The sequence below is a fragment of the Scomber scombrus genome, chromosome 14 (assembly GCF_963691925.1).
Source record: "Scomber scombrus chromosome 14, fScoSco1.1, whole genome shotgun sequence".
NCBI classification, from domain to species: Eukaryota; Metazoa; Chordata; class Actinopteri; order Scombriformes; family Scombridae; genus Scomber; species Scomber scombrus.
This window is the reverse complement of record NC_084983.1, coordinates 29,880,955-29,899,111: the sequence shown is the minus strand read 5'-3', so window position 1 is coordinate 29,899,111 and position 18,157 is coordinate 29,880,955. Positions and strand designations below refer to the sequence as shown.

The window sequence follows — 18,157 nt, the reverse complement described above, 5'->3', positions numbered from 1 at the left end:
AGTTTGTAAATGTCAATGATAAATCCTCCATGCAAACAAAAGTAAAACACGGTGTTCCTCAGGGTTCAGTGCTTGGACCAATACTATTCTCCTTATATATGCTTCCTTTAGGAAATATTATTCGGAAACACTCAATAAATTTTCATTGTTATGCAGATGATACTCAATTATATCTATCAATAAAGCCTAATGAAATCAACCAGTTAACTAAACTACAAACATGCATCAAGGACATAAAGGCCTGGATGACCTGTAACTTCCTGCTGTTAAACTCAGAAAAAACTGAAGTTATTGTGCTTGGCCCTAAACACCTTAGAAACACATTATCCAATGATATAACTACTCTGGATGGCATTACTTTGGCCTCCAGTACTACTGTAAGGAACCTAGGAGTTATATTTGACCAGGATCTGTCCTTTAATTCCCACATAAAACAAATTTCAAGGTCTGCCTATTTTCATCTGCGTAACATTTCAAAAATCAGACATATTCTGTCTCAAAATGATGCTGAAAAACTAATCCATGCATTTGTTACTTCTAGGCTGGATTATTGTAATTCATTATTATCAGGCTGCCCTAACAAGTCTCTAAAGACTCTCCAACTGGTCCAGAATGCAGCTGCACGCGTTCTGACAAAAACTAGAAAGAGAGATCACATTACTCCTATTTTAGCTTCACTGCATTGGCTTCCCATAAAATCAAGAATAGAATTTAAAATCCTTCTCCTCACTTTTAAAGCTCTTACTGGTCAGGCTCCATCATACCTTAAAGAGCTCATAGTACCTTATGTACCTACCAGAACACTGCGCTCCCAGAACGCAGGCCTACTTGTGGTACCTAGTATCTCTAAAAGTAGAATGGGAGGCAGAGCCTTCAGTTATCAGGCTCCTCTCCTGTGGAACCATCTCCCAGATTCGGTCCGGAGGGCAGACACCCTCTCTACTTTTAAGAGTAGGCTTAAAACTTTCCTTTTTGATAGAGCTTATAGTTAGCAAGCTCCTAGTTTATGCTGCTATAGGCTTAGACTGCCGGGGGACTCCTACCTCCACGATGCACTGAGCTCCTCTTTCCTCCTCTCTCTCTCTCTATATCCATCCATCTATATCCAATAACATTCATGTACTATTAATGCATTCAGTAACCTACACTTCTTCCCCGGAGTTGTCTGTGCTTTCTCATCTCACAGGCAATCTGGGCCTGTAGACGTCCGGATGACAGATTCCAGTCCCGGACCTTCTAGCTTCAATGTTTATTTTCTATGTGCTTCTCTCTCTCTCCTATTCTTCCTCTCTCTCCCCTCTACCCCAACCGGTCGAGGCAGATGGCCGCCCACTTTGAGCCTGGTTCTGCCTGAGGTTTCTTCCTGTTAAAAGGGAGTTTTTTCTTGCCATTGTCGCTAAATGCTTGCTCATGTGGGAATGTTGGGTCTCTTTATAAATTAAAACTTGAAGAGTACGGTTTAGAACCTGCTCTATGTGTAAAGTGCCTTGAGATAACTTTGTTGTGATTTGGCGCTATACAAATAAAGATTGATTGATAAATAAAGATTGAGTAATGATCATTAGTTATGATTAATATCTCATCTCTAGATTATTCACGAGAAACTGAAAAATATGTATCTAGTAATTTGTGGTAATTCAGACGTGTGTGAGGTCTGAATATAACACATAACTTCAGATCATCAGACTGACGTTATGAACACTGAACTGAAGTGAACTGTGTTTTTTTACAGTGTAAAATCCTCCAATAAATGTGCAGAAGGAAAGAATCAAACTGAAAACAGAGAAATTGTTCCAGGAAACTTGGCAGAGCTGCACACACACACACACACACACACACACACACACACACACACACACACACACACACACACACACACACACACACACAGCAGCGACGTGGCAGCCTCAGTGTTTCAGGGTTTTGGAGTGGGGGGGGAGTGGGGGGGGCTCAGAGATGACGGATCATTGAACTCCGCACTCGTTCGTCCTCTCGGTCACAGTTTGCCTTCACACAGCTTCAGCCAATCAGGAGAGACTTTGATTTGACCTCAGTTCCCCCCGGCCGGGCCTCGGGCCGCAGCGTCTGTGTCTGATCACTGATGTCATTTCCTGAACCGCAGATCCAAACAGGTCCAAACTGATCCAAACTGATCCAAACAGATCCAAACAGATGTTGGACGTTAAACGTGTTGTTGTTTACAGAGTCGAGCGTCAGGACACAGTGTGAGCAGAGGTGAGCACATCTGGACCCAAGCTGCATGTTTGAGGTTCAGTCTGCTGCTCCGATGGAAACATGTTCTCACATACTACTCATACTAACCTCACTCTGTCTCACATACTACACATACTAACCTCAGTCTGTCTCACATACTACTCATACTAACCCTCACTCTGTCTCACATACTACACATACTAACCTCAGTCTGTCTCACATACTACTCATACTAACCTCACTCTGTCTCACATACTACTCATACTAACCTTCACTCTGTCTCACATACTACTCATACTAACCTTCACTCTGTCTCACATACTACTCATACTAACCTTCACTCTGTCTCACATACTACTCATACTAACCTTCACTCTGTCTCACATACTACTCATACTAACCTTCACTCTGTCTCACATACTACTCATACTAACTTTCACTCTGTCTCACATACTACTCATACTAACCTCACTCTGTCTCACATACTACTCATACTAACTTTCACTCTGTCTCACATACTACTCATACTAACCTTCACTCTGTCTCACATACTACTCATACTAACCTTCACTCTGTCTCACATACTACTCATACTAACCTTCACTCTGTCTCACATACTACTCATACTAACCTTCACTCTGTCTCACATACTACTCATACTAACTTTCACTCTGTCTCACATACTACTCATACTAACCTTCACTCTGTCTCACATACTACTCATACTAACCTCACTCTGTCTCACATACTACTCATACTAACTTTCACTCTGTCTCACATACTACTCATACTAACCTCACTCTGTCTCACATACTACTCATACTAACCTTCACTCTGTCTCACATACTACTCATACTAACCTTCACTCTGTCTCACATACTACTCATACTAACCTTCACTCTGTCTCACATACTACTCATACTAACTTTCACTCTGTCTCACATACTACTCATACTAACCTTCACTCTGTCTCACATACTACTCATACTAACCTCACTCTGTCTCACATACTACTCATACTAACCTTCACTCTGTCTCACATACTACTCATACTAACCTCACTCTGTCTCACATACTACTCATACTAACCTTCACTCTGTCTCACATACTACTCATACTAACCTTCACTCTGTCTCACATACTACTCATACTAACCTTCACTCTGTCTCACATACTAACCTTCACTCTGTCTCACATACTACTCATACTAACCTCACTCTGTCTCACATACTACTCATACTAACTTTCACTCTGTCTCACATACTAACCTTCACTCTGTCTCACATACTACTCATACTAACCTCACTCTGTCTCACATACTAACCCTCACTCTGTCTCACATACTACTCATACTAACCCTCACTCTGTCTCACATACTACTCATACTAACCTTCACTCTGTCTCACATACTACTCATACTAACTTTCACTCTGTCTCACATACTAACCTTCACTCTGTCTCACATACTACTCATACTAACCTCACTCTGTCTCACATACTAACCCTCACTCTGTCTCACATACTACTCATACTAACCCTCACTCTGTCTCACATACTACTCATACTAACCTTCACTCTGTCTCACATACTACTCATACTAACCTTCACTCTGTCTCACATACTAACCCTCACTCTGTCTCACATACTACTCATACTAACCTTCACTCTGTCTCACATACTACTCATACTAACCTTCACTCTGTCTCACATACTACTCATACTAACCCTCACTCTGTCTCACATACTACTCATACTAACCTTCACTCTGTCTCACATACTACTCATACTAACCCTCACTCTGTCTCACATACTACTCATACTAACCTTCACTCTGTCTCACATACTACTCATACTAACCTTCACTCTGTCTCACATACTACTCATACTAACCTTCACTCTGTCTCACATACTACTCATACTAACCTTCACTCTGTCTCACATACTACTCATACTAACCTTCACTCTGTCTCACATACTACTCATACTAACCTTCACTCTGTCTCACATACTACTCATACTAACCTTCACTCTGTCTCACATACTACTCATACTAACCCTCACTCTGTCTCACATACTACTCATACTAACCTTCACTCTGTCTCACATACTACTCATACTAACCCTCACTCTGTCTCACATACTACTCATACTAACCTTCACTCTGTCTCACATACTACTCATACTAACCTCACTCTGTCTCACATACTAACCTCACTCTGTCTCACATACTACTCATACTAACCTCACTCTGTCTCACATACTAACCTTCACTCTGTCTCACATACTACTCATACTAACCTTCACTCTGTCTCACATACTACTCATACTAACCTTCACTCTGTCTCACATACTACTCATACTAACCTCACTCTGTCTCACATACTAACCTTCACTCTGTCTCACATACTACTCATACTAACCTTCACTCTGTCTCACATACTAACCTTCACTCTGTCTCACATACTAACCTTCACTCTGTCTCACATACTACTCATACTAACCTTCACTCTGTCTCACATACTACTCATACTAACCTTCACTCTGTCTCACATACTACTCATACTAACCTCACTCTGTCTCACATACTAACCTTCACTCTGTCTCACATACTACTCATACTAACCTCACTCTGTCTCACATACTACTCAAACTAACCTTCACTCTGTCTCACATACTACTCATACTAACCTTCACTCTGTCTCACATACTACTCATACTAACCTCACTCTGTCTCACATACTACTCATACTAACCTTCACTCTGTCTCACATACTACTCATACTAACCTTCACTCTGTCTCACATACTACTCATACTAACCCTCACTCTGTCTCACATACTACTCATACTAACCCTCACTCTGTCTCACATACTACTCATACTAACCTTCACTCTGTCTCACATACTACTCATACTAACCTTCACTCTGTCTCACATACTACTCATACTAACCTCACTCTGTCTCACATACTACTCATACTAACCTCACTCTGTCTCACATACTACTCATACTAACCTTCACTCTGTCTCACATACTACTCATACTAACCTCACTCTGTCTCACATACTACTCATACTAACCCTCACTCTGTCTCACATACTACTCATACTAACCTTCACTCTGTCTCACATACTACTCATACTAACCTCACTCTGTCTCACATACTAACCTCACTCTGTCTCACATACTACTCATACTAACCTCACTCTGTCTCACATACTACTCATACTAACCCTCACTCTGTCTCACATACTACTCATACTAACCTTCACTCTGTCTCACATACTACTCATACTAACCTTCACTCTGTCTCACATACTACTCATACTAACCTCACTCTGTCTCACATACTACTCATACTAACCTTCACTCTGTCTCACATACTACTCATACTAACCTCACTCTGTCTCACATACTACTCATACTAACCTCACTCTGTCTCACATACTACTCATACTAACCTTCACTCTGTCTCACATACTACTCATACTAACCTCACTCTGTCTCACATACTACTCATACTAACCTCACTCTGTCTCACATACTACTCATACTAACCTCACTCTGTCTCACATACTACTCATACTAACCTTCACTCTGTCTCACATACTACTCATACTAACCTCACTCTGTCTCACATACTACTCATACTAACCTTCACTCTGTCTCACATACTACTCATACTAACCTTCACTCTGTCTCACATACTACTCATACTAACCCTCACTCTGTCTCACATACTAACCTTCACTCTGTCTCACATACTACTCATACTAACCTTCACTCTGTCTCACATACTACTCATACTAACCTTCACTCTGTCTCACATACTACTCATACTAACCTCACTCTGTCTCACATACTACTCATACTAACCCTCACTCTGTCTCACATACTACTCATACTAACCCTCACTCTGTCTCACATACTACTCATACTAACCCTCACTCTGTCTCACATACTACTCATACTAACCCTCACTCTGTCTCACATACTACTCATACTAACCTTCACTCGGTCTCACATACTACTCATACTAACCTTCACTCTGTCTCACATACTAACCTTCACTCTGTCTCACATACTACTCATACTAACCTCACTCTGTCTCACATACTACTCATACTAACCCTCACTCTGTCTCACATACTAACCTTCACTCTGTCTCACATACTACTCATACTAACCTTCACTCTGTCTCACATACTACTCATACTAACCCTCACTCTGTCTCACATACTAACCTTCACTCTGTCTCACATACTACTCATACTAACCTTCACTCTGTCTCACATACTACTCATACTAACCTTCACTCTGTCTCACATACTACTCATACTAACCCTCACTCTGTCTCACATACTACTCATACTAACCCTCACTCTGTCTCACATACTACTCATACTAACCTTCACTCTGTCTCACATACTACTCATACTAACCCTCACTCTGTCTCACATACTACTCATACTAACCTTCACTCTGTCTCACATACTAACCTTCACTCTGTCTCACATACTACTCATACTAACCTTCACTCTGTCTCACATACTAACCTTCACTCTGTCTCACATACTACTCATACTAACCTCACTCTGTCTCACATACTACTCATACTAACCTTCACTCTGTCTCACATACTACTCTGAGCGGCAGGGTTGTAATGAACGCTGCGGCCTGTAGGGGGAGCCAGCAGGACCAACCAATCACAACACAGCAGGGTTGTAATTACTGCTGCGGCCTGTAGGGGGAGCCAGCAGGACCAGCCAATCACAACACAGCAGGGTTGTAATTAACGCTGTGGCCTGTAGGGGGAGCCAGCAGGACCAGCCAATCACAACACAGCAGGGTTGTAATTACTGCTGTGGCCTGTAGGGGGAGCCAGCAGGACCAGCCAATCAGAACACAGAACATTAAACATGAAACAACTTTGACCGTGACATTCGCTCTGCTTCCTTTTCACATCTGTGTCTCTCTGTCCTCTCAGCAGTGAGTCAGGGAGGAAATCACTTATTACTGCTTTAAATAATAAAGTTACTTACTGATTATTAAACGTATCAAACGGTTTTATTTAAACAAAGTCTTAATGTTCACAAGTTTGTAAAAGTTTGATCATAGTTTCTCTGAGCAGTGAAACAAACCTGAACTAAGAAGTCAGGTTCAGAGTCTGGTTCAGAGTCTCAGCCTCATAAACCTCTGACCTCTGACCTCTGACCCTCCATCACTGTTCAGAGCAGAAAACAACAACCTGAAAACCGGTTTTAAAATCTGAATGAGTTTTTATGTTGGAACCAAATATTATAGATGTTTGTGTTACTGTGACGATGAATATACTTTATCTTTAGAAGAAATGAAGGAATATATTTTGACTACTGTTTTGTGTGCCGACTGCTTTACAAACATGAACACAACACATCTGCAGACAGACGCTTCCCCCCCCCCCCCCCCCCCCCCCCCCCCCCCATGAGGGACACCAAACACCTTTAGGCCTGCAGTAAAAACAAAAGCTTTCACATCTGGAGACGAGCCGTTGTGATTTATAGGCTTTATATAAAACACATTTCTACATATTATTTCTATCAGTATAGAAACTATCAGCCTGTAAAACTCCTCATAGTTACTGATGTGATCTGTGTTTCAGGTCCTCTTTTAGGATCTTTGAACCTGAAGCAGAACGCGACGAAATCCAACTCAGCTCGACAGCGACGCTACATCGAAGAGGCCGAACTGTTTAATATAGAGGTAATAATGTTTAATATAGAGGTAATAATGTTTAATATAGAGGTAATAATGTTTAATATAGAGGTAATAAGGTTTAATATATATTATATGTATTATATATATATAGTAATATAACTGTTTCTCCTCCTGCAGGTTTTGTTAGCGGTGGATTATTCTGTTCTGCTTTTCCACGGACGAGATCACATTCAGAAATATCTGCTGACACTGATGAACATAGTGAGTTAAACCTTTATTCACCGGTAGATGATGAAGATGATGATGATGATGGTGATGATGATGATGAAGATGATGATGGTGATGATGAAGATGATGATGATGATGAAGATGATGATGGTGATGGTGATGATGATGGTGGTGATGAAGATGATGGTGATGATGGTGATGATGATGATGGCGATGATGATGATGGTGGTGATGATGATGATGGTGATGATGATGATGGCGATGAAGATGATGGTGATGATGATGGTGGTGATGATGATGGTGATGATGATGATGGCGATGAAGATGATGGTGATGATGATGGTGATGAAGATGATGATGATGATGGTGGTGATGATGATGGTGGTGATGATGGTGATGAAGATGATGATGATGATGGTGGTGATGATGATGATGATGATGGTGATGATGATGGTGATGAAGATGATGATGATGATGATGATGATGATACCTCAGTAATGGGTAGAAGTTATCTGGTCAGTCACTCAGAGATGAAGCACATGTGGACCGTCGTCATGGAAACAGTGATCCTCTCTAACTGGAACATGAAGCGGTCCATGTGATGTCAACATCCAGAGCTTTAACCTCAGCATGTGGGTCTTCCTCATTCTCTGATCTCTGTGAGGACCTGAGGGACAGACTAACCCCCCCCCCCCCCCCAACCCAAACCCAAACCCTCCACAGCAGTCACAGACTCTCTGGTCTTGTGGTTCTGGTCTGGTGAACAAACAGCAGCTTCAGTCGTGTGTTCAGGATCAGTTCGGGTCCTTTGGTGTTGACTCACAGGTTCTAACAGGTTTAGGAACCACTCTGGACTCTTCTTTGGTCCGTGAGGTCAAAGGTCGACTACCTGTAGCTCTAAGGAACCAGGAGGGACCACAGGAGGCAGAGCGGGTCGTCCACCAATCGGAAGATCTGTGGTTCGATTCCCGGCTCCTCCGGTCCACATGTCCATGATACTGAACCATAATGACTCCTGACGGCAGAACCAACAGTGAATCAGTGTTGGTCCTGATGAGCAGGTCTGTAAACCCTAACCAGAACCCTTTGACTGGTCAGAGAGAATAAGTCCATTTCCTTCTTCTGAACAAGGTGACGTCTGTTTGCTCTGAGAGAACCAACAACCAACAGACTAACATTAATTATTAATATGACGACTAACCTGCAGTAACGACAGGAGGAACCGCTGCTGATGGTTCAGGTTGAGCTGGTTTTGATTCATGGTCAGGAAACTATTTACTGTAAATATATTATTAATTTCTATATTTCTACATTTATTTATTATATTTTTATATTCTGTTTATTTTACTACATCCAGTTTCACACTCACATTATTCCCCCTCTTATATATAGTATATAAAAATAATAATATATAGTATATAACAGTATGTAATGTAATATAATAATGAATAATATAATATATGGAAACAGCACAAAGAGCTGAAGTACTTTAATAGTCTAATCTGAGACGAAGCTTCATTATCTCCATAGATTATGTGAATGATTGATTCCAGACATAATAGACAGTGTGTGTGTGTGTGTGTGTGTGTGTGTGTGTGTGTGTGTGTGTGTGTGTGTGTTCCAGGTTAATGAGATCTATCAGGATCATTCACTGGGAGCGAACATCAACGTGGTCCTGGTCAGGATCATCATGTTGTCTCCAACAAAGGTACCAAACCCTCCGACAGCAGCATCCTCGCTTCCACTCAGAGCTCATTTACATCTTATCATCTTTAATTTATACAAAATAATGTCACACAAATGAATGAATAAGCTGAAGGTGTTTTAATAAAGCAGGTAAGCAGTGGACTGAACTCAGTATATCTCACAATGAACTCTTTAAAGTCCAGATACACTATATTGCCAAAAGTATTCACTCACCCATCCAAATAATAGAAATCAGGTGTTCCAATCACTTCCATGGCCACAGGTGTATAAATCAAGCAGCAAGGCATGCAGACTGTTTCGCTCTCAGGAGCTCAGTGAATTCCAGCGTGGTGCTGTGATAGGAAGCCACCTGTGCAACAAGTCCAGTCGAGTCCTTGCTCCTAAATATTCCAGTCAACTGTCAGTGGTTTTATAACAAAGTTGAAGCGAGTGGGAACGACAGCAACTCATCCAGGAAGTGGTAGATCATGTAAAATGACGGAGCGGGTCAGCGGATGCTGAGGCGTATAGTGCACAGAGGTCTCCAACTTTCTGCAGAGTCAATCGCTACAGACCTCCAAACTTCATGTGGCCTTCAGATTAGCTGAAGAACAGTGCTTAGAGAGCTTCATGGGTTTCATGGTCGAGCAGCAGCATCCAAGCCAAACATCACCAAGTGCAAAGTGTCGGATGCAACGGTGTAAAGCTCGCTGCCACTGGACTCTAGAGCAGTGGAGACGCTTCTCTGGAGGGACGAATCACGCTTCACCATCTGGCGATCTGATGGACCAGTCTGGGTTTGGCGGTTGCCAGGACAACAGTACTTGTCTGACTGCATTGTGCCAAGTGTAAAGTTTGGAGGAGGGGGGATTATGGTGTGGTCCTGTTCTTCAGGAGCTGGGCTTGGCCCCTTAGTTCCAGTGAAAGGAACTCTGACTGCTTCAGCATACCAAGAGATTTTGGACAATTCCATGCTCCCAACTTAGTGGGAACAGTTTGGGGATGGCCTCTTCCTGTTCCAACACGAGCAAGGTCCATAAAAACATGGATGAGAGAGTTTGGTGTGGATGAACTTGACTGGCCTGCACAGAGTCCTGACCTCAACCCGATAGAACAGCTTTGGGATGAATTAGAGCGGAGACTGAGAGCCAGGCCTTCTTGTCCAACATCAGTGTCGGACCTCACAAATGTGCTTCTGGAAGAACGGTCAAACATTCCCATAAACACTCTTAAACCTTGTGGAAAGCCTTCCCAGAAGAGTTGAAGCTGCTACAGCTGCAAAGGGACCGACGTCATATTAAACCCTCTGGATTAAGAATGGGATGTCACTTAAATTCATATGCGAGTCAAGGCAGGTGAGCCAATACTTTTGGCAATATAGTGTAGATGAATGAGGTCAGGGAGGACGCTAACATCAAACATGACCCTGTTAACTGTGATGAGGTCCAAACCCAGCAGTCTAATGTTGACCCTGCATCAGTCCCAGGAGCTGATCTCTGTGGGAAACCCTCAGAAGAGTCTGGAGAACGTGTGCGGCTGGTCGTATCTGCAGCAGAGAGAACAGACTCACGCTGAGCAGCACGATCACACCATCTACCTGACCAGGCAGGAGTTCGGGCCGTCCGGCATGCAGGGTACTACTGCTAATACTGCTAGTACTACTGCTAATACTACTGCTAGTACTGCTAGTACTACTGCTGATACTGCTAGTACTACTGCTAATACTACTGCTAGTACTACTGCTAATACTGCTAGTACTACTGCTAATACTACTGCTAGTACTACTGCTAATACTGCTAGTACTACTGCTAATACTACTGCTAGTACTGCTAGTACTACTGCTAATACTGCTAGTACTACTGCTAATACTACTGCTAGTACTACTGCTAATACTGCTAGTACTACTGCTAATACTACTGCTAGTACTACTGCTAATACTACTAGTACTACTGCTAATACTGCTAGTACTACTGCTAATACTACTGCTAGTACTGCTAATACTACTGCTAGTACTGCTAGTACTACTGCTAATACTGCTAATACTACTGCTAGTACTACTGCTAATACTACTGCTAGTACTGCTAGTACTACTGCTCATACTACTGCTAATACTACTGCTAGTACTACTACTAATACTGCTAGTACTACTGCTAATACTGCTAGTACTACTGCTCATACTACTGCTAATACTACTGCTAGTACTACTGCTAATACTGCTAGTACTACTGCTCATACTACTGCTAATACTACTGCTAGTACTACTGCTAATACTGCTAGTACTACTGCTAATACTGCTAGTACTACTGCTAATACTACTGCTAGTACTACTGCTAGTACTACTGCTAATACTACTGCTAGTACTACTGCTAATACTACTGCTAGTACTACTGCTAATACTACTGCTAGTACTACTGCTAATACTGCTAGTACTACTAGTATTACTGCTACTGCTAGTACTACTACTAGTACTGCTAGTACTACTGCTACTACTACTGCTAGTACTACTACTAGTACTGCTAGTACTACTGCTACTACTACTGCTAGTACTACTGCTACTACTACTGCTAGTACTACTACTAGTACTGCTACTACTAGTACCAATACTAATACTACTAGTGACACAAACCGTAAAGGGAAAGTACCAACTACTGGACCTGACGTGGTCTGTAGCAGAACAGCAGTCTGTTTACTCAGCTGTTAAATAAACCATACACATATATACGTATATATGTCTATGACATAAACTAGCTGCTACTCTCACACTGCGTACAACACTGAACACTTTTCTTCTTCTCTTGACGGTTTCAGAACTTGTTTCTGACTCTACAGCACCACCTGGTGGCATCATTTATATAACGCTTAACTCACTAATGAACCAACTGCAATGTAAATTAATCCATTAAATGAACTAAATTACTCACCTCTTTTACCTCTTTTATTATGTCTGTTTCTTCTTTTACTTCTGACACAAAGACCCCTGACCTCTGACCTCTGACCTCTCTGCAGGTTACGCTCCAGTGACAGGAATGTGTCGCCTGTATCGGAGTTGTGTCCTTGTCTTCGAGGACGGTTTTTCTTCGGCTTTCGTAGCTGCTCACGAAACAGGACACGTGTGAGACACACACGCACACACACACACACACACACACACTCACACATTTACGCACACACACACACACACACACACAAACACACACACACTGCACACTAAAGTCAAACCCGCTCTGAGATTATTAACAACAACATGATGACAGCCTGGAATTATTCTGTTTTTCAGCCTTTTCAGACCAAATAAATAAATAAATGAACAACACATGTATTAACTATCTTATCACCGGCTGATTTATGTGTTTTGAAGCATCACATTGTTGGATTTTAACAAAAAGTGACGTGAGGAAAGCTTTACTCCAAACTGCACTGTGCATAAAGTAAAGTAAGAAAGTGAACACAAAATGTGATAAACTTAAGAACAGAGCAGTGTGTAGTGATTACAGACCCAGTTAACTGTTACACGGTTTGTGGACTGCTGGTTGAAGGTTAGCATGGTGCATTTACAGTCTATGCTGAAGTTTGACAGTGATGATACTAATGTTAATTTTCACTAGCGAAAACAGGCTTAAAACTATTAGAACAAAATGTACTTATCGGAAAAAATTACCATCTGACTCCTCAGAGGATCTTTCAGTTCAACCACGGTTATGTAACGTTATCAGCGTTGTCACCACGGTTACGTAACGTTATCAGCGTTGTCACCACGGTTACGATACGTTATCAGCGTTGCCACCACGGTTACGTTACGTTGTCACCATGGTAGCAGCTTGTCAATCAGAAAGTAGCCACACCCTGAAGATGCCATATTGTCTGTTTTTACTTTAAACGGATCATAATGTACAAAATGAACATTGTGTTTTATTGAAGGCTTGAAACTAATGAATGAGACCATAAACTGATGAGTTCACTGAGGTCATAAAGAGAGAAGCAGACTTCCATACAAACTCACTTCTTTTTGGAGCAGGTGGAGTCGCCCCCTGCTGGCCATTAGAGAGAATGCAGGTTTAAAGCACTGGTCAAAGTTATAGAGCCAGCTCAGAGTGGATGATGGTGTGTCGTGTGTCTCAGGTTGGGCATGGAGCACGACGGCGAGGCCAACGACTGCGATGACGACGTGCAGCTGGGAAGCATCATGTCGCCGCAGGTTCAGGCCACCTTCCATCGGTACCACTGGTCCCGCTGCAGCTGGAGGGAGCTGCACAAATACCTGAAGTCAGTACTGCTTATATAGTAGATAATTATTTACACTGATATTTACCTGACAAAAATATTACAGTACCTTTTGTTTTTTTTGGGAGTTACATAAAAGACAATAACCACCTGACTGCTGTCTGACAGTGAGGCTCATCTGATATTAACACTTACAAAAAATGGAAATATTTCAACTTCTTATGAACATGTGTATGCAGCTGATGAACATTTTGAGGTGTTTCACCCAAATGTAATTAAAACATCCATTAATTACTGTTGCATTCTTCACATTTAAAATAATGAATTGAAGTCGTCATGTTCCCTGTTCTATGTAACATCGGTGTGATTGTAAATGTTTAATTATCCAAAAAGCATAAAAACTGATAATAAAGTATCTCTGAAAGCTTCTTTAAGGATTCATCACACATCAACCTGTAACTGACTAATTATGAAGGGATACTGTAGATAAGTCTGAATATGAACATTATGTAATAATTCATAATATATAATAACATCCAGCATGTCTGTCTCTTCAGTACATACGACTGTCTCCGTGACGACCCGTTCAACCATGAATGGCCAGCTCAGCCCCAGCTGCCGGGGTTTCAGTACTCCATGGACCAACAGTGTCGCTTTGACTTTGGACCGGGATACAGCACCTGTACTGCAGTATGTCTACCTGTCTACCTGTCTGTCTGTCTGTCTGTCTGTCTGTCTGCCTGCCTGTCTGTCTGACTGTCTGTCTGTCTGTCTGTCTGTCTACCTGTCTACCTGTCTGTCTGTCTGTCTGTCTGTCTGTCTGCCTGTCTTAATTTTCTAACCTTTAACTTCTCTGTGTTTAAAATGCTCTGGTCTAGAAAAGCAGGACATAAAACCCTTCAGTACAGACGGATCTGTCTCAGCTTCTCATTAGTATAAAACAATCAAATCAGAAATAAAATGACAATAAAAGAGAAAATACAGATAAAACCTTAACAGTAGAACTGGAGCACAGTGGTGTCTTACTGGTGAACCACAGTTTGAATGTGTCTCTGTACATTTCCTGTCTAGTTACTGTCCAATGAAAGAGTAAAAGTAGAGCAGCAACATCTAACCTGAGCCTGACTCAAACATCAGGCAGCAGGTATGAAGCTCAGTGAGACGTAGTGACGGAAACACTGAGGTCAAAATGTGTCTGGTATATTTTCACTTCCAGTTAATAATCATCAGTTTCTGTTACAAACATTTATTTGTTACTAAGAAACTTTAAAACAAATGAAAATTCTGCCAGTGAAAATATTTCAGCCTGTTTCCAGTTAAACTGAAAAACTGAAGCAAAAAAGAAAAGAAAAAAACGGACTTTTGGAGACTTGTTGATTTGTTTTGATACGAAGACGTGAAATTACAAAAAAATATCCCGATAGCTACAATAAAGAATCGTAATCTAACATAAATATCACTTTGAGCATAAAAACACGCTCAGAGATCACAGCTGGAAACCATGAATCGGATACTTTGGGTCTGACGTGTCCGATGTGTTTTGGGTTCTTGGACGTTACACCAGAAACATTTGATGATGTCACTTCATGAACGTTCATCAGGATCCGTTTAAACAAATAAAGTCTTTAAGACGACGTCTGTTCACTTTCCAACATTTCTACACCAAGCTGAGACCAGCTGGCCCTGATTCAGAGGCACAATCTGAGTTTAGGAAGGTTTTAAACACATTACACACGGCTCTGATTCTGTGTGTGTGTGCGTGTGTGTGTGTGTGTGTGTGTGTGTGTGTGTGTGTGTGTGTGTGTGTGTGTGTGTGTGTTTGTGCAGTACACCACCCTGGACCCCTGTAAGCAGCTGTGGTGCAGCGACTACAACAACCCGTTCTTCTGTAAGACGAAGAAAGGTCCTCCACTGGACGGGACCAAGTGTGGACCGGGGAAGGTGAGGACATGCTGATGTCATGTGACCGGTGTCATGTGGCTGGTGTCATGTGACCGGTGTCATGTGACCGGTGTCATGTGACTGATGTCATGTGGCTGGTGTCATGTGACCGATGTCATGTGACCGGTGTCATGTGACCGATGTCATGTGACCGGTGTCATGTGACCGGTGTCATGTGACCGATGTCATGTGACCGGTGTCATGTGACCGATGTCATGTGACCGGTGTCATGTGACCGATGTCATGTGACCGATGTCATGTGACCGGTGTCATGTGACCGGTGTCATGTGACCGGTGTCATGTGACCGGTGTCATGTGACCGGTGTCATGTGACCGATGTCATGTGACCGGTGTCATGTGACCGATGTCATGTGACCGGTGTCATGTGACCGATGTCATGTGACCGGTGTCATGTGACCGATGTCATGTGGCCGGTGTCATGTGACCGATGTCATGTGACCGGTGTCATGTGACCGATGTCATGTGACCGGTGTCATGTGACTGATGTCATGTGACCGGTGTCATGTGACTGATGTCATGTGGGATTAATCCATGTAATTGAAACCAGATCAAACATGTGCAGGTGGACGTCAGCTCAGAGGAATGTGTAACTAAACACAGGAAGCATCACAGCTTCATTAAAGTTCAACATTTAGTCTCTAACACAACAACACTCACACTAATCTAACTTAATGACAGATTTATAACAGTTAACAGTTCCCAGCCAGCAGGCCCATGTGGGCCCATAAGGTTAAATCTGGGCTGTAATATGTGTCCCAAGTGGGTTTGTCAACAGTTTCCATGGTGACCCCACCTGTGTTTGCCCACATGGGCTTCAAGTGGGTTCTGACTGGGTTTCAGGTGGAACCCAACTGGATGAGACCATATGGGGTCTAAGTGGGATCAGAATGGACCTTAAATGGGCCCATTTAGCCCATATGGGCTTCACATGTGGGCCCATGTTACTGAAACAGGGTAAACTTACATACAGCTTGCCCTGTTTATGCCCATAGCCCACATTTAACCCCTGTGGGCCCACATGGGGTTGCTGGCTGGGTCACTGTAATAGATTACAGTTACAGTTATTAAATGATATAACATGTATGATCTGCTTTAAGCAGCTCTGCCTCTTCCACAGAAGTAGTCTGGTGGTTTACTTTGGTTTAGCTGTAAGTTTAAAAAAATAAATAAAAAATAGGAGTCATTTCCTTGCAAGTGTTTGTGTGCACAGCCTAGGAAATAAATGTTCCAATAGCATATCATGTGACCGGTGTCATGTGACTGATGTCATGTGACCTGTGTGTCCCTCAGCACTGCTTTAAGGGCTTCTGTATGAAGTTGACCCCTGACCTCCTGAGGCAGGACGGCAGCTGGGGGGCGTGGAGTCCGTTCGGCGCCTGCTCGCGGACCTGCGGGGGAGGGGTCAGGTTTCGGGCGCGTCACTGCGACAACCCAGTGTGAGTTATCTGTCAATCATCTGTGATGTCATAGCAGACGCACCAATCAGAGACACTAATCTGTTGTTGTTCTCAGTCCAGCCAACGGGGGGCGCACCTGCTTCGGGAACAGCTACGAGTTCCAGCTGTGCAACCAGGAGGACTGCCCCCCCCTGACGGACTTCAGGTCTGTTTCCTGTTTATTGATCAGCTGATCGATCTGTTTCCTGTTTATTGATCAGCTGATCCGTCTGTTTCCTGTTTATTGATCAGCTGATCGGTATTTGACCTTTCAGGGAGGAGCAGTGTAAACTCTGGAATCCATATTTTGAGCATGAAGGAAAGAAACATCACTGGCTGCCATATCAACACCCTGACCGTAAATATACACACACACACACACACAGAAAGAAACACACACACACACACACACACACACACACACACACACAGAAAGAAACACACACACACACACACACACACACACACACACAGAAAGAAACACACACACACACACACACACACACACACACACACACAGAAAGAAACACACACACACACACACACACACAGAAACACACGTTATAGTCATCAGTCAGGAATCTGTTTTTGGAAGGAAATTTGCAGCCGCTCCTATTTAACTGTTTAAACACTGAAAAGAAATAAGTTTCTCTCTCTCTCTGTCTGTCTCTCTCTCTCTCTCTCTCTGTCTCTGTCTCTCTCTCTCTCTGTCT

At 42.5% G+C, this 18,157-nt stretch overlaps 1 protein-coding gene across 1 annotated transcript in view; it reads left to right on the top strand.

Annotated features, from left to right (window-relative positions):
* Positions 1-18,157, top strand: part of LOC133993698 (A disintegrin and metalloproteinase with thrombospondin motifs 2-like) — a 37,061-nt gene that overhangs the window by 14,640 nt on the left and 4,264 nt on the right. Inside the window, 11 exon segments of the mRNA XM_062432713.1 lie at positions 7,856-7,956; positions 8,089-8,172; positions 9,764-9,847; positions 11,306-11,459; positions 12,832-12,937; positions 13,945-14,088; positions 14,604-14,736; positions 15,874-15,987; positions 17,299-17,444; positions 17,521-17,610; positions 17,720-17,802. Of these exon segments, the coding sequence (XP_062288697.1) occupies positions 7,856-7,956; positions 8,089-8,172; positions 9,764-9,847; positions 11,306-11,459; positions 12,832-12,937; positions 13,945-14,088; positions 14,604-14,736; positions 15,874-15,987; positions 17,299-17,444; positions 17,521-17,610; positions 17,720-17,802 (1,239 nt within the window).